Source organism: Grampus griseus, assembly GCF_964374135.1.
Source record: "Grampus griseus genome assembly, chromosome: 8".
Taxonomy (NCBI): Eukaryota; Metazoa; Chordata; class Mammalia; order Artiodactyla; family Delphinidae; genus Grampus; species Grampus griseus.
In genome coordinates this window covers 60,861,152-60,878,314 of record NC_139002.1, presented here as the reverse complement: position 1 = coordinate 60,878,314, position 17,163 = coordinate 60,861,152, and the positions used below count along the sequence as shown (strand labels likewise).

The 17,163-nt window shown below is 51.1% G+C and overlaps 2 protein-coding genes and 1 long non-coding RNA gene across 5 annotated transcripts in view; 2 read left to right on the top strand and 1 right to left on the bottom strand.

Moving 5' to 3' along the window:
- LOC309826528 overlaps positions 1-17,163 on the bottom strand; it is a 65,573-nt gene that overhangs the window by 30,433 nt on the left and 17,977 nt on the right. The gene's annotated exons all lie outside the window — the stretch shown is intronic.
- On the top strand, positions 1,600-6,002 carry LOC309826526 (folate receptor alpha). The gene is made up of 5 exons (XM_082660761.1): positions 1,600-1,635; positions 1,722-1,895; positions 4,939-5,127; positions 5,327-5,462; positions 5,620-6,002. Exons 2-5 carry the CDS (start codon positions 1,734-1,736, stop codon positions 5,904-5,906), a joined length of 774 nt encoding a protein of 257 aa, XP_082516887.1. The 5' UTR covers positions 1,600-1,635; positions 1,722-1,733; the 3' UTR covers positions 5,907-6,002.
- FOLR1 (folate receptor alpha) lies at positions 12,311-15,821 on the top strand. Its single transcript, XM_082660809.1, has 4 exons — positions 12,311-12,511; positions 14,197-14,385; positions 15,126-15,261; positions 15,419-15,821. The coding sequence occupies exons 1-4, from the start codon at positions 12,362-12,364 to the stop codon at positions 15,697-15,699; spliced, it is 756 nt and encodes a 251-aa protein (XP_082516935.1). The 5' UTR covers positions 12,311-12,361; the 3' UTR covers positions 15,700-15,821.

Here is a 17,163-nt window from a genome sequence, read left to right as displayed (position 1 = left end):
AATCAGGTTGTTTGCTGTTTTGGTGTCCAGTTGTAGGAGACGTTTATATATTTTGGGTATTAACTCCTTATCGGCCATATCATTTACAAATCTCTTCTCCCATTCAGTAGGTTGTCTCTTTTTTTTTTTTTTTCTGGTGGCACCACACAGCTTTCGGGATCTTAGTTCCTCAACCAGGGATGGAACCCAAGTCCCCTTGCAATGGAAGCGCAAAGTCATAAACCACTGGACCGCCAGGGAATTCCCTTAGTAGGTTGTCTTGTCGTTTTGCTGATGGTTTCCTTTGCTGTGCAAAAGCTTTTAAGTATAATTAGGTCCCATTTGTTTACTTTTGCTTTTATTTCCTTTGCTTTAGGAGACAGATCCAAAAAAATACTGCTGCGATTTATGTCAGAGTGTTACGCCTATGTTTTCTTCTAGGAATTTTATGGTTTCCAGTCTTACATTTACGTCTTTAATCCATTTTGCGTTTATTTTTGTATATAGTGTTAGAGAATGTTCTAACTTCATTCTTTTACATGTAACTGTCCAGTTTTCCCAGCACCACTTATTGAAGAGGCTGTCTTTTCTCCATTGTATGCTCTTGGCTCCTTTGTTGTAGTTTAATTGACCGTAAGTGTACACACCTTTCTTCTTTCACTTAACAATATACTTGGAAATTTTTCCATATTTGTACATCAAGAGCTTCCTTATTCTTTTTCACCAGGTTAAATCTCATTGCGTGTACGTACCATAATTTGTTTAACTGGCCCCTAACTGAAAGACCATTAAGCTGTTTCCTAGACAAAGCCTCCAGCCTTCCTTGACAGAGCGGCTGATCAAGCAGTCAGGAAGGGCTTATAAAAAAGTGTGCGGAGGTGGGGAGACACTCTACCATCCCAGGTGGACTGAAGGCAGAGGTAAGGGCAGGACAGGGAGGAAAGGCAGGAGGGGAGAGGAAAGGTGGGAGCTCCCCGGTGCCCTGGGAGGCTGGTTTCTCTCAGACTTTTCCTCTGGTGCCCCACCACCCACTACTCGGACTCAGCTTCTCCTCCACATTCCCCTTACCTCTTGGCCTTCCCCCAGGTCTAGGCCTGACTCTGCCCCGGGGAACTTCCCAAGACCCGTCTGCGGGGGTTGGAGAGGGTTGCCTCGGTGTAAGGACCTGGGGTTTATTTATTTCTCTGGGCCTGCAGTCTCACTGGCTTCCCACATAGCTCTGCCCCTACTCCCGGCTCCCCTGGCACATCGTCCAGGACCTGAAGCAAGAACTGAATGGCTCAGTGGCCTTCATCTGGCCCCGGGTCAGCTTTCCTGTCTGCCCCACTGGCAATCTCTGGGCGCCTAAACCTAGACTGCTTTGGGCTAGTGGGAATGGGCTGAGGAAGCAGCAGCAGAGCCTGTCTGGCGCCCCTCCTCTCACTCCCCAACCCCATCAGCAGATCATGCCTTGTGGTTCCTCTTATGCAGGACCCTCTGATTGTGGGTGAAATACTGGCTGGCAAAATCCGGAAGGGGATGTCTAGAGAGGGGTGGTGGCTCCCTCCACGTCACAGAGCAAGCTAGTGTTAAAATGTCCTCAGGTGGGGGTGGATTCCTACCATCTGGCCCAGACCTCGCCAGGCCGTTCGTCGCTCGGCTCAGCTGTGCTGTGGGGTAAGCTGGGTGGGGAGGCCAGAAGATCTGCACTTGCGGGGGAGACAGGAAATCTGACCAAGAGTCTTACAGTGGCTTTCTGGCAGAAGTGTGTGGACATGGCCTGGTGGATGACACAGTTGCTGCTTCTGGCTTTGGTGGCTGCTGCACGGGGTGCCCAGCCCAGGATTTCACAGGCCAGGACAGACCGGCTCAACGTCTGCATGGATGCCAAGCACCACAAGACAAAGCCAGGCCCTGAGGACAAGCTACATGACCAGGTGAGGATGGAGTGATGTCTGGGGTAGGGGAGACGGCTGACCCCACAAAGGGGAGAAGTTAGGGAGATGGGAAGATCAGCTTTGGCAGGTGATGGAGGCGGGAGGGTGGCTGAGGTGATCCTGGTGGACCCTCTCTCAGGAGGCCACTACAATACCGGGGTGACTATTTATCTAGCACCCTCTATGGGCCAAGTGTTTTCCTCACACCTTGTCGTGAATGTGTCCAAAAGGCCTCCTTGGTAGGTGGATGGTGGTCTCTACTTATACAAATGAGGAAATAGGCCCAGAGAGGGCACAGGTACATGTGGGAACTGAGAAGCCAGTCATTAGCAGGTGCCAGGAGAGGGACTGGTGGAACCTTTCCCAACCTTCATTATGTGCCAGCCCACGGAACTCAAAGTCAAGGTAGAACAGACAGGTCCCTCATGGTCATGATGTGACAAATAACTACAAACAGGCCAGGTCCCCACCCACATTAGGTCCTGAAGAGACAGTGACAAATCAGGTATGCTGGGAAGACTTCCAAGCAAAGGGACCATTGGCCTTGGCCTTGGAGGATGAACCAGAGTTTTCCAGGAAGACAAAGAAGGAAAAGGCAGCCTAGCAGAGGACAGCACGTACACGGGTTGGAGGGTGACAGCACAAAGCGGTGGCAAGTCTAGTGTGGCCAGAGCCAAGGATATGGCTGCACACAGAGAAGGGGAGGTGAGGCCTGAGTCCCCATGTCATAGGGAAGGCTCCTGAAGCAGCTCAGACAATCTGAGCTTGAAGTTGAACTCCAGGCTCCTGAGAGATGCCGATATCTCATTCCTTCCGGTCACCCCCTCTCCTCCCTACAAGGCTTCACGCTGCTGGAGGGCTAGGGTGTTCCCAGGGGAAGACTGGCATGGACGCTTCCAGGGGCTCCAAGTGAAAAGAGGGAAGCCCAGCAGCCCATTACCTCCGAGTCATTTCCAGCTGTTCATTTGCTCTGTGTGTGTGTGCATGTGTGTGTAGTAGAATATCCATAACATAAAACTTGCTGTTTAAGCATTTCTAAGTGCACAGTTCTGTAGCATTAGGTAGATTCACACTGTTGTGCAAACATCACCACCATCCATCTCCAGAACGTTTTCATCCTCCCAAACTGAAAGTCCACACCCATCACTGCATTTCTAGAACTTTTAAAGTTCTTTATAGGAATTGTGTTTTTTGCCGCACCCCGCGGCTTGTAGGATCTTAGTTCCCTGACCAGGGATCAAACCTGGGCCCTCGGCAGTGAAAGCGCACTGGACCGCCAGGGAATTCCCAGAACTTTTTAAGTTCTAAAGGTTGCTTTAAAGAACGCTAAGCAGCACTTCCTCTTTGCCAAGAAATGATGCAGACACAGACCTTGGAGGGAGTCAGGTGATTCTAATTCTGAGGGATGCAGGCTATATGGGAGTGGCTGGTTTTGCTGAGTCTCTAGCATAGGCCAGGAAGTGCTTTTCATTCTATTTAATTTAGTCAATTAATTTATTTATTGGCCGTGGAGCACAGCTTACAGGATCTTAGTTCCCCGACCAGGGATTGAACCCACGTCCTTGGCAGTGAAAGCGTGGAGTCCTAACCACCGGACCGCCAGGGAATTCCCCGCTTTTTTTAAAAATTTTTTTTTGTGGTACGCGGGCCTCTCACTGTTGTGGCCTCTCCCGTTGTGGGGCACAGGCTCCGGACGCGCAGGCTCAGCGGCCACGGCTCACGGGCCTAGCCGCTCCGCATGTGGCATCTTCCTGGACCGGGACACGAACCCACGTCTCCTGCATCGGCAGGCGGACTCTCAACCACTGCGCCACCAGGGAAGCCCACCCCGCTTTTCATTATATTAACTAACTCTTTTGGAGGCAGAAACCACTGACCCTGGCTGACAGGTCGGGGATGAGGTGCATGGGGTCTTGCAGGGCGACCAAGAGTTGAGCACCTAAGGAACTGCATGCACGAAGCTGGGGAGGCCTGGAAGCAGGTTCTGCGGCAGCGGCCCCGGGCGTGGGCTGGCTTATTGGAAAGGGGTTGGTTTGGATCCACCCTCAGGGATTTTCCTTAGTTTCTCCTGAGTGCCCAGACCTGTCACATCTCCCTTCTCACTTGAGCCTGGATGCTAGAGTTCATCTCAGACATTTTTAGCAACTGGCTCATGATTGCTCAGCTCTTGACTCCCAGCCTACGGCAATTTCTAAAGAGAAATCTCCACCACTTCTACCATCTTACCTGCCTTGAATTCACCTTTCTAGGATTGCGTCCCATGTTTAGCCAGGCCCATGTTCAGGCCTATGTGTGGTCATTGCCCCTTTGTGCCCCGCTGCTTTTAAGACCTACCAGGAGTCCCCTCGCCTGGGGTTCCAGACCCTGAGAGAGCCAGACTGGCCCCCTTCCCCTCCACCCCTCACCGCAACCTGGACCAGGCTCCTCCCTCTCCTCTCTGTCCTGACGTAAAACCTTAACCTTACCATCCACAAGGGGTGCAGCTTACTTAAGCTCTGTAAAAATCGGAGTAACGATCTTTTACTCGATAACCGGTTATTGAGAAGATAAAGTGCAAAAGCCTCAGGGACTTTGCGTCTGCTATTTTCACTGCCCCCAGTGTTCTCTATCTCCCCCCTCCCCACCCCTAACTAAAACCATAAGCGCAAGGAGGGCAGAGATGTGATCTGTTTTGTTTATTACAGTATTCGCAGCACCCAGCACAGTGCCTGCACTCAGTTCATACTGTCTCAGTGCAAAATGAGTAATCTAAATAACCCAGAAAACATGAAATAACTTTGTAAACTGCTGAGACATGTACAAATAATAATTGCCCCCCCAGACGATGGTTCCCCAGGTCTCCCACATCCCCTGTGTTACTTTCTGTTAAAAGTCAATACTATTATTGCCTTTACCCCACAATGAGGGCTCCTCAAGGCCAGGCTTAGAGGCAGCCTCCCCAGCGACGGTTCCTCTGGGTGACCTACGCGAGGCAGAGGAACCACATTCTGGAGGAGATGGCCATGGTGGGTCAAGGACTTAGCCCCGTGTCTTCCGCTCCCAGTGCAGTCCCTGGAAGAAGAACGCCTGCTGCTCCGTCAACACCAGCCAAGAAGCCCATAAGGATATTTCCTACCTGTACAGATTCAACTGGGACCACTGTGGCAAGATGAAGCCCGCCTGCAAGCGCCACTTCATTCAGGACACCTGCCTCTACGAGTGCTCGCCTAACCTGGGGCCCTGGATCCAGGAGGTATGGGCACCATCCCCACAGACATGAACCTCAGCAGAGGGCAGGGCCCACCGGCCACTTGCAGGGAGGGCGTGGCCCAGGAACTCTGGACTGAGGGCGGAAGAGGCACCGCCCCCTCCCCCAGCCCTGGACTCCATCAAGGCTGTAGCAGCTGAGATCCCTGGCTGACTGGAGCCCTCCCTCCCCCCGCTCCCCCCAGGTGAACCAGAGCTGGCGCAAAGAACGGTTCCTGAACGTGCCCCTCTGCAAAGAGGACTGTCAGATCTGGTGGGAAGACTGCCGCACCTCCTACACCTGCAAGACCAACTGGCACAAGGGCTGGAACTGGACCTCAGGTGAGGGACTGGGCGGGGGCGGGGGCTGGGGGGAGGGAGGGGTTTGGAGGTGGAGGGGGTGTGTGGAACGAGTATATGGAGATTTGAGGCTGTGGGGCTGGTGGAACAAGAGACGGTTCTGGACCCAGTGGCTACAGGTCTTCCATCCTCCCCACAGGGTATAACCAGTGCCCAGTGAGAGCTGCCTGCCACCGCTTTGACTTCTACTTCCCCACGCCTGCTGCTCTGTGCAATGAAATCTGGAGTCACTCCTACAAAGTCAGCAACTATGGCCGGGGCAGCGGCCGCTGCATCCAGATGTGGTTCGACCCGGCCCAGGGCAACCCCAACGAGGAGGTGGCGAGGTTCTACGCTGAGACCACAAATTCTGGGGCCATGCCCCAGGAGATTGGACCTCTCCTGCTCAACCTGACCCAGATACTGCAACGCTGGTTCCTTGGCTAAGCTGTTTCCACTGCTGACACCTGGATAACTTCCTTGCCTGCACCCAACCTCAGCTCAGCCCAGCTCCACTGTCTCAGATGAGAAGGACCCACAATACCCTGGTCATTGGTTCCTGATCCAAGGTCCTACAGGGATCCTCTGCCAGCCTATTCTAATAGATATATCTATTGTGTCCTGTGCCTTATAAATAATTTGGGGATGTGTGGGTTGGGGGTGGGGGCATGCCTCATTGCTTCATCATTCCTCTCGAGAGGCCGGAAGAAGAACTGGGACTAACATGAAGTTCAGCAGCAAGTAGGGGGTGGAAGTGGATCCCTTAGCCTGGGGCTCTTACTTCTGCACCAGCCTTCCCCCTCATGCGCCCTCCTATGCCACAAGGGAACAAGGGAATTGGTGGAGGGAAGCTGGGGAGAGATTGGCAGATGAGTTACCAGGCTCCTGAAAGTTTCTTTCCCTTTCCTTCCCTTATGGAGATATTAGTGGGCAGATCCCCGTGATGAACACTTGCATTGTCTCCATTTTTTAAAAATGACAATTCTACAGTGAAAAATCATGCACATAGTAGAATGCTATAGCATTGAATTCCAGAAGAGGGATTGCTGCGTCAAGCAGTATTTGGATTTATAATTTTGATAGTTACAATTTTACAGGGGTTATATCATTGTGGCCCCCACTAGCCTTGTTTCCCCACAATCTGGTCAACACAGTATAGCGTTAAACTATGAATTTTCTGCTAAGCTGATTTTTTGCTAAACTGATAGGTGGGATAAAGGGCATCTCAGTGGAGTTTTCACTTGCCATGTTTCTTACCATGAGAACACAGTTTCTGAGATCTTTCCATATTGATCTACAAGATCTAATTCATTCTCTTCCATTGCTGGGCAATATTCCGTTCTATGTATAGATCACATTTAATTCAGTCACCTACTGATGGATATTTGAGGGAGGGAGGTTCTTTTACTCCAAATATTCCCTCTCTGGGTTCCTGGAATGCTCTTTTATACTCTGCAGGCTGGCTCCTTGTAGCCACTTAGATTTCAACCTATAATTAATTCCCCACTAAAATGACTTCTGACCACTCAACCAAAAGAAGTCCTCTTGTACAGATATCCATCCACTGTGTTTACTGTCTGACTTTTCCCTAACAAAACATACACACCTGAAAGCAGGGGCCATGTCTATGACATTTTGTGCCAGATCCCCTGGGCCTGGGTCAGTGCCTAGCACAGAGGAGGTGCTTAGAAAGTGAAGGAATACATGCACTCATTCTGTCAGTCAGCAGATGCCTTCTGAACACCCAATCTGCCGGTGTCGGCCGACAGGGAGGGAATTGAGTACCTTGCGCTGTCTGGTGGGGGCAGACAGATGTGAGAACCAGTAACTCTTAGAACAGTGAGCTGAGGGTGTGCTCCAGGGGAGCACAGAGTGTGGCGTAGTTCCGTGGAAGCCCATAAAGGTTAGGGAAAGCTTCCAAAGCATAATGTTTGCCAAGCAGACTAGGTGGAGGAATGGCATTCCATGGAGAGGGCTCAGGAAGTGCAAAGGCTTGGAGGTGATAGAAGCACAGCAGAATTTCTAGGTGGCTAAGACAGAAGATAAGAGGGCAAGGGCAGGAAATGAGGCCAGAGAAGAAACACCGGATCTGCAACCCTCGAGACTCTGATGCCCTCACAGTGCTCTCTCCTTTCTTTGTGGAAGAAGCCAGGCTTGGAATCAGACTCAGCTCTAGCCCCTCTTTGCTGCCTGGGAACCGCAGTTTTCGCAGCTGTGAGGATGGGTGATAAGCGACTGCATATGCCATGGGCTGGCACTCAGGAAAAGCCCCAGTTTCTCTCATCCCTACTCCCTGCAGCCCAGAGCCCCACCCACGCAGGGCCAAAGACCTCCCTTTCATCTTTGTCAAGTCACAGGGCAGCCTTCAGATCGGGGTCCACAAGGATGCCAATGGCTAACCTGGCTGGTATTAAGCTTCCAGTCTGGGCAGATACTCTCGGGATCGGCTCCACAGTGGATGTTTGACTGTACCCCTCCCTGTTGGCCAGGTGGCCTGAGCACTGAGGATTCAGATTCAGAGCCTGGCATAAGGCTCAAGAAGGGCAGGGACTCCTCACGGATTAGAACTCCACCTCCAACTCACTTCCCACTTGCTGGTCGCTTCTTCTGAACCCCTGAAGTCTCGGAGGCCAAACATCACTCCTGCAGTGGAGGAACTATAAAGCCCAGTTTATGATCAGTTCCTGGCGCAGGGGTGGAGGATGGGGGACAGGGGTAAGTCGCATCTAGAAGAGCATCTAGAGGAATGCTTTTGGGCATTCCTAGACACCTGGTCATGATCCAATTAGGAGAAGGCTGCGCTGGGCTTGTAAAGCCAGGAGGCAGGTCTGGGGGTTCTAGCAGCCCTCTACCTGCTCAGGTCTTCAGACGGCTTAACCCTCCCGAGTTATCACAGAAGTCAAGTATGGCTCACTCCGAGGGAGAGGGAAAGCAGGGCACAAGCTGGGGGTCTCCTGGGAGTTGATTTCTCCACCCTCCCCCCCACTGGAGTCAATTTCTTTGCAGGCTCTTTAGGGCTTTCCTTCCTGGCTGATTCTCCTGCAGTGATCCAGCTGCCTCCTCTGGCTCCCAGCCCTGCCCCCTGCTCCATGGGCTCAGACCTGTGGCCTTTCCAAGGATAGTGAGGCCCCATGTTCCTTAAACTTCTGCTGCCATCATAGGCTGATGGCTCCCACATCCAACCTCGACCCTTCCCCGGGCTTTCACCTCTACCACCACCTCCCCGCCAGGTTGCACACAGGCACCTCGACAAAACAGAGCTCAACGTTCACTCCGGCCCAAATTTGCTCCTCCCCTCTTTGCTTTCCCCACCAGTGGTACCAGCCTGGCCTCAGAGGGTGAAAAAAGAAAGGCTTCTGTCCCTGGCTAGGGTAGGAGTGGTGGGAGGAGTCTACATTAGAGCAGACTCTTAGCTGCTGGAGAAAAGAGACTTGTGTGTGAGTGGGTAGGGGAGTGGGGGGAAGGGAGGGGAGCTGGAGCCTTGGAATAACTGAGGCTCTGGTAGTTTGAACATCTGTGATTTTATAGCTGTAGGTGGGCGATGCCTGAGGCTGCTGAGGTTGAAGAGTTGGTGGCTCTGTAAGTTGGGGATATGGGAGCTCCATACTCTCTACAGCTGCCTGGGAGCTGGGAGGCCCGAGCTCCAGCCCTTGCCCTGCAACGAGCTCTGTCCTGATTCTCTGGGTCTCGTTCTCTTTATCGGTATAACAGGATGAGGGTGTTAGAAGTGGAGCAGATTTCTTTAAAGGATCCCAGCAACTCAGGCTGCAAGGTTTTCTCAGACCTGAGTTTAGGGGAGAAAATGGAATAAGTGGGGCCTGGGGACTGGCCTTAGGCCTGCACTATTAATCCAGTCCCTCCCAGCCATCATCCTTCCTTGGAGGCCTTGCTGGAGCCCACGTGCAATAATTAACTCCTGGGTGGCCTTCGCCCTATCCTAAGCGCCTCTCCTGGGCCACATTCCCACTGCCCGTCTCCTAGGCCACTAAGCTCCTTCTGTCCCCTAGACTGAGGCAAGGGGACAGCAGAGCAGAGCAGAAGCCTGAGCCAGACCGAGGGCCACCTCTTCTCCCAGGTATGCCACTCTGCACCCCCTCTCAGAGCAACACACCCTAGGGCACTCCCAGCAAGTATTAAAGGATTTGAACTGGGAGGATCCACTGCCGAAAGGCAGAGAATCCAGAAGCAGAGACGGGGCCTGCCCAAGGTTAAACTACAAGTTAGCAGAACCCAGGACTCGCCTTTCAGCACAGCACTGAGTTCTCAGAGCTTCAAGTCTGGGACCCTGGGGGGAGGGGTGGCGGTGTAGAGGATGGTGATTGGTGGTGGCGGTGGGGTCTGAGCTGGACCCAGAACTGAAGCTGAGACTAGGAGGGGGGAGGGGCTTGCAGGGTGATGTAGGTGGCATGGAGGGGAAGAGAGCTCTGGCTCTAGAAAGCAGCCACAGCAAGAAAAACCACCGACTGACTGAGTGAGATCCAGCAGGACCTGGGGAAAGGGTTTTCTCAGCCCTCCCAGTACTCCCCCAGTACTCTGTGTCAGTTACCCCTATGGGAGCCTCAGCACAGGGAAAGAGCAGGGGACAAAAGCTGAAGGAGCTCTGGACTTGAGGGTCCTGAGTTGGACTTGGGTGGTCCCTACTGTGTGACTTGGGACACGTTCCTCAACCCACGCCCAACTGATTCCTCAATCCGTGCCCAGCTGGCTAGTATTTCTTAGGGTTTTCCCCCCTACATTTAATCCTCAGGTGAGGAAACTAAGCCTCAAGACAATGTGAGTTATTTTCTCCCAAGGTCAAGCAGGAGGGGGAGTGTGAGAGCTGGGATCATGGACAGGCGGATCTGGAATCCTGTGCTCTAAACTGCTAGACTCTGTTTCCCCAAAGGAGCCTGATCCTGAATCACCTGGCATTTCCAAGAGTACAGATTTGTCCTGTGCTCTTGGAGATCAGGGAGTGACGGGATCAATGGAGAGATGATTGGGTCCTGGAATGAATGAATTAGCAAATGAATGAACACTGGAATAAACAGTGTAGCAGGATAATGGATTGTGGAAGGGTGTGAAGTGAGGAGAGCTAGGTGGGAATGTAATCCCAGGTTTCCCAGGTTTCCCCGAGCCCTGCTGGGCAGAGTCAGCCTGGAGTCCACCCAGTTCAGGCCCCATCCAGGAGGCCCAGGCAAGATGCTGGAGTTTTGCAGAAGATGGGGGCAATGTGGTGGCGAGGCAACTTTGTGAGCAGGGAGGATGCATAAGCTTTAGGAGCTGTACGAAATGAATTCTGAGTGTTTTAGGAGAACCAGGCACCTGGTGACCAGCGGCATGAGGGAACAGGCACCTCCCAAAGCTCAGCGTCAGAGGTCAGGGGATTGAGATGCTATGAAGGCCAAGGAGAGGCCAGCTCTGTAGCAGGGGTTCAGGAGCCTCCCTAGGCCCCAGGGGTGGTGGGCTGTTTGGCTGCCCATGTCCACCCCCAAGCCTCTGCCCTGTGACATCCTCCAGGTCACAGGGTCTCTGGGAGAGGCCAAATAATGAGGCTGGAAAGGGCTGAAAGCAGGGCTTTTTTTTTAAACATTGATCTGCATCTGGAGTTCCAAAACTAAGATAAACTTTTACACAAAGTCATTTGGTATCAAAATCTGACCTGAGGGCTTTCCTGGTGGCGCAGTGGTTGAGAATCTGCCTGCCGGTGCAGGGGACACGAGTTCGAGCCCTGGTCCGGGAAGATCCCACATGCCACAGAGCAGCTAGGCCTGTGCGCCACAGCTGCTGAGCCTGTGCTCTGGAGCCCGCGAGCCACAACTGCTGAGCCCACGCGCCTGGAGCCCGTGCTCTGCAACAGGGGAGGCCACTGCAATGAGAAGCCCACGTACTGCAGCGAGGAGCAGCCCCCGCTCTCCGCAACTAGAGAAAGCCGCGTACAGCAACAAAGAACCAAAGTAGCCAAAAATAAAAAAAAATTAAAAAAAAAAAATCTGACCTGAAAATTAATGTGAGGTTATTATAGTTTTTACTTATTCCACCAGTATACCTATTTTCTTCCCCACAGAATGTGTGCTTGATCATTGACTGCCTGTAAATTGTATATCTTATTTTGTATTACCTTTGATAAAATTGCCAACTAAAGAATGTCACTGCCACCCAGGTTCTATAAGGATTAAGTTATTAGTGACTGCAGTTGCTGACCTTTAACACACACTAAAAGAAATTAGGGTGGAGATCAGGAACAAGGCACTCTGTGCTCTGGGAAAATTGGCAGAACAGGCCTTTCGGATGGTTAGATATTTTTAGGAAAAAATTTTATGAACACCAATTCTTGCATCTTCTCATATCTAGAAAAGCACTAAAACCATTACCTAAGATATCTGTTCCTCGCGACTAGCAGCAACCTTCTCCCGAGATGTGTGCTTGACTGCACGTACCCCTTGGCCGAAATCACATATGTACTGATCTCCCCCTTCACCTCTTCAGAACAGTTTTGCAGAGCAGTCTCCTGGGCTATAGACACTGAGTAAACTCAACTCAGAGCTCTTACATTGTACATTTTTTTCAGTCAACAAAATCTGAAAAGTTTTAAGCTCTGAAACATTTGCCTCCAAGGATTTCGAGCAAGGGATTGGGAACCTATGGCAATCTCCTGGCTATTTCTGCATTTTGCCCAAACTCCATCCCTTAGTTGCGCTTGATCCTCATGATCTTGTAAAGAAGCCAGGGAGATCCCAGCCAGGTACTGTCCCAGTGGACCCAACCCTCCCTGAGGCTGGCAAGACTAGGGTGTCAGTCTGATCCGCCCTAGGCTCCACCCACCTAAGACTGTTATTAACACCTTGAGGACCCACCTCTGCATTCCCGCATTCTCACATTCCTTGCTGCCTTTGACCACAGTTATTTCTTCAGGGACAAGCATGGCCTGGAAGACAACGTGGCTACTGTTCCTTTTGGTAGGGGTGGTTGCCGTATGGACAGCCCGGCCCAGGACTGAGCTTCTCAATGTCTGCATGAATGCCAAGCACCATAAGGAAAAGCCAGGTCCCGAGGACAAGCTACATGAGCAGGTGGGCCGAGAAGTGGTCTGAGTTGGGGAAGAGCTGCCTCAGGGAACGTCTGCCTGCCTCCTTGGTGGAGGCAGGAGGCCGCCTGAGCAGGTCTTCAGTTTGCACTGGTTTATGGGCGACACTTTAACACATACTGTGTGCCCAGTGTTGTCAGGCAATTCCAAGAGCTCAGCTTCTTGGTTGTTGGGTTTCCGTGTTACTATAATCAGGAAGCAGGCCTGGAGAAGAGCCTGGAGAGACCTGTCTGGGGGGTTGATTTTGATTTCTGAGTTTAGACTGGGGCTAACCCCTCCAAGGATCTGAGAGGAGAAAGAGCACACTGCATGTGGCGGCTTCTTTTCTGCCAGCCCCAAACAGCTCAGGAAAAGAGGGTCTCTCACAGTGAGGCTGGGTGCGAGACAAACATGTCCTCTGGGGCTGTCAACCCTATTGGACCTGAGGTCTCCTTCCTATGACAATGACTTTGCCACAATCCCTTCAATCTCCTGAACCTATCTAAAAGTTAAAAAAAAAAAAAGTCAATGTGATGTCATAGCTGTAAAGAAAAAAACAAAAGGCAAGTCACTTGAACTATGCATTTCAATATGTAAATGTTCATATTTATCTCATCAGCAGATAATGGTCACAGTCCGCTATTTGTGCTTGTTTTGCATCATTGAGCCCCTAGCTGCCAGTGCAGCCTGACAAGTGGTGGTACTACTTGGATACTTCCAGCAGCCTTGACTTTACCCTCTTCAGCCTATATATTTTTTATTTTATTTTATTTTTTTTATTTTTATTTTTTTTTTTGCTGTATGCGGGCCTCTCACCGTTGTGGCCTCTCCCGTTGCGGAGCACAGGCTCCGGACGCGCAGGCTCAGCGGCCATGGCTCACGGGCCTAGCCGCTCCGCGGCACGTGGGATCTTCCCGGACCGGGGCACGAACCCGTGTCCCCTGCATCGGCAGGCGGACTCTCAACCACTGTGCCACCAGGGAAGCCCCTTCAGCCTATATATTTTTTAAAGTGCACATCTTAATATTGTGCTTTTATACTAAATTCTAGGCCATGGGTTTTCATTCATTCAATAAGAATGTACTGAGTATTTCTGTAATTAGAACTATTCTGGGGTTGCAGTTTATTTAACTTGCTTCCTTACCTCCAGGTCTTTCTCACCTTCTGAAAGAGGCTTAATCTTACCCTTGTAGAAAACAATTTCCCATTCCTCTCCCGCTTTGTTTTTTCCCAAAGCAATTATCCAGTGATAAGTTTTCCTTGTGTTCCCAGTTTCTAGAAAAATGCCTGGGTTAGAATAAGTAGGAGCTCAATAAAGACTTGAATTAATGAATGTTGTGATGACTGCATCTCTGGGTGAGGCTCCCTCCTGGGATTCCACAGTCTTGGAAATCCTTCTCCCCCAAAGAAGGCCCCCCAGTAGCAAGTGTTTCCCTGAACACTGTGTTGGGGAATCAAGGACTAAAAGGGGAGAGGCTATGCATGTGAATATTCTGGTTATGCTGGGTGTGAGAGTTAAAAGTCAGTATTATTATTGCCTCTACCCCACAATGAGGGCTCCTCAAGGCCAGGCTTAGAGGCAGCCTCCCCAGCGACGGTTCCTCTGGGTGACCTACCCGAGGCAGAGGAACCACATTCTGGAGGAGATGGCCATGGTGAGCAAGGACTTAGTCCCGTGTCTTCCCCTCCCAGTGCAGTCCCTGGAAAAAGAACGCCTGCTGCTCCGTCAATACCAGCCAAGAAGCCCATAAGGATATTTCCTACCTGTACAGATTCAACTGGGACCACTGTGGCAAGATGAAGCCCGCCTGCAAACACCACTTCATTCAGGACACCTGCCTCTACGAGTGCTCGCCTAACCTGGGGCCCTGGATCCAGGAGGTATGGGCACCATCCCCACAGACATGAACCTCAGCAGAGGGCAGGGCCCACCAGCCATTTGCAGGGAGGGCGTGGTCCAGGAACTCTGGACTGAGGGTGGTAGTGAACGCAGCTCTCTTGCCCCTTTCCTGTTTGCCCATTTCTGTTCCCCTCTAACCTTAAAGGAGCCTAATTATAGGAATGAGATCACCAGGCAATTTAACCTAACTCCTGACTTATGCTCTCCTGAATAGACACTATGCCTTGCCTAACCTGTTGGTTCTTTTCCTAGATTAAAAGTAAGAATGAAGAATTAAGTAGTTAAAAAATGACTAGCTCTCTACCTCCAACAGCTCCCTTAGCAATCCTGCAGGCAGATCACTTGGGCAAGATAATATCTGAAGAGAGAGTCAGCCAGTCTGCACACAATGGAGAATGATGCAGAATCCAACCTCCTGCCTTGATGATTCACTGAGATTCTTTCCCCTTTTTCCCTTTAAAAACTGTCATGGCTGAGCAGAATCTTCGGAGTTGGTCTCGGGACATGAGTTCACCTTTTCCCCAGATTGCCGGCTTTTCTTTCCTTTCTACTGACACTGGCCTCTCGCCTCTCGATTATGGGCTTTTGAGCAGAGAACAGCGGAACCGGAGTTTGGTAACAGTAGAGGCACCGCCCCCTCCCCCAGCCCTGGACCCCATCAAGGCTGTAGCAGCTGAGATCCCTGGCTGACTGGAGCCCTCCCTCCCCCCGCTCCCCCCAGGTGAACCAGAGCTGGCGCAAAGAACGGTTCCTGAACGTGCCCCTCTGCAAAGAGGACTGTCAGATCTGGTGGGAAGACTGCCGCACCTCCTACACCTGCAAGACCAACTGGCACAAGGGCTGGAACTGGACCTCAGGTGAGGGACTGGGCGGGGGCGGGGGCTGGGGGGAGGGAGGGGTTTGGAGGTGGAGGGGGTGTGTGGAACGAGTATATGGAGATTTGAGGCTGTGGGGCTGGTGGAACAAGAGACGGTTCTGGACCCAGTGGTTACAGGTCTTCCATCCTCCCCACAGGGTATAACCAGTGCCCAGTGAGAGCTGCCTGCCACCGCTTTGACTTCTACTTCCCCACGCCTGCTGCTCTGTGCAATGAAATCTGGAGTCACTCCTACAAAGTCAGCAACTATGGCCGGGGCAGCGGCCGCTGCATCCAGATGTGGTTCGACCCGGCCCAGGGCAACCCCAACGAGGAGGTGGCGAGGTTCTACGCTGAGACCATGAGTGGGGCTGGGCTCCATGAGGCCTGGCCTCTGCGTTTCGGCCTGGTCCTAATGTTGCTCTGGCTGCTCAACTGAGCTCCTTTTATTTTCTGATACCTGGACATCCCTGCCCTGTTAAGAGCCACAGCTCCCAATTCGTCAGTTTCTGTTTCTTGGTGGGAACTCTTGACTGTTTGAATAAAACCAGACACCCCACATGTGTCGGTCGTGTAAGTCATTTGAGTGTGAATGGAAATGTGACTTGTGCTTCCCAGTTCCCACTGATTGAAGCTAGTTAGACTTGGTCAGTTCCCATCTCTGATACTTGCTATGAACTTGCCAGATAACTTAACTATTCTTCCAAGCTGGGACACAGTCATACCTTTCAATTTCATTTTTCACTACAGCTCTGGTCTAGAGCCAGGCCCAGGATTTTATCATTTGAATTGGACCCAAGCCTCCCAGGGTTAACTGTTCTGCCCTGTGCTCAGCTCTCCAATAGAAGAGAGGGGAATAGGAGTGTCCAGCATGTTCTGGATGGCTGGCTGGGAAGAAGTGAAGGGTAGCCACAGGAGCTCTAACCCCCTAACAGATAACACCCCAAAGCGCTATCTGCCAGGCACCGTCCCAAATGCATCTTAAAGGGATAACAGACCCCAGGCCTGACTAGAGGAGCTAAGCCTGAGCTAGTCTGGCAGAGCTAGGGTTGGAACCCACACCTAGATGCCTAGAGCAGGTCCCAAACCAATGATCTGACAGATTTTTAGGCAGTGTTCCTACATTAAGCATAATTTGTAGAAGTTGTAATAAGCGAGGTTATGTTACAGCAACATCCCTAATATCTCAGTGCCTTCACACAACTAACACTGATTTCTTGCTCAAGCTATGGTGCTTAACATGGGTTGTCAGGGGGATTCTGCTTGTCACTTAGGGGCCCAGGCTGATGGAGACTCCATCTCATCACACACTTCCACGAGACAGGAATAGGGAACTTGGTGAATTCCATATAGGCTCTTAAAACTTCCACCCATCACTTATTTCATTAGCTAAATCTAGTCATGACCATGACTAACTTCCAGGAGGCCAGGAAAAATACGGTCCTAACACATGCCTGGAAGCAGAGGGGAATCAGGATATTTGTCAACAGGCTTACAGGCTGCTACAAAGACCTTATTATGTTATGGTCAGTTATATTTCTGGCATGGTCATGGTTACAAATTTAATTTTTCAGTTAGATCCTGGCAAGAAGAACCAACTCTTTGAACTTATACATAGAACTATATCAACACAAAAAGTGGAGCAATGCACTGGCCACCACCCCAGTCACTCTTGTGAACACAGTCATTCAATGTATCATTCTCTATAGAGCCAGTGACACTATTTATACATATGACTTGTTTACAGATATATTAGAATTAGTGACATTTAAGATAAGTACCATCTCAATCCAATATACCTTATCAAAGGCCTATTTGGCTGTTTCTGAACTGTTTCTAAAAATACTGGTTAGAATCCCGCTTTCTGTAGTTGTCATCCTCAACTTCTGAGGAGTCATTAGCT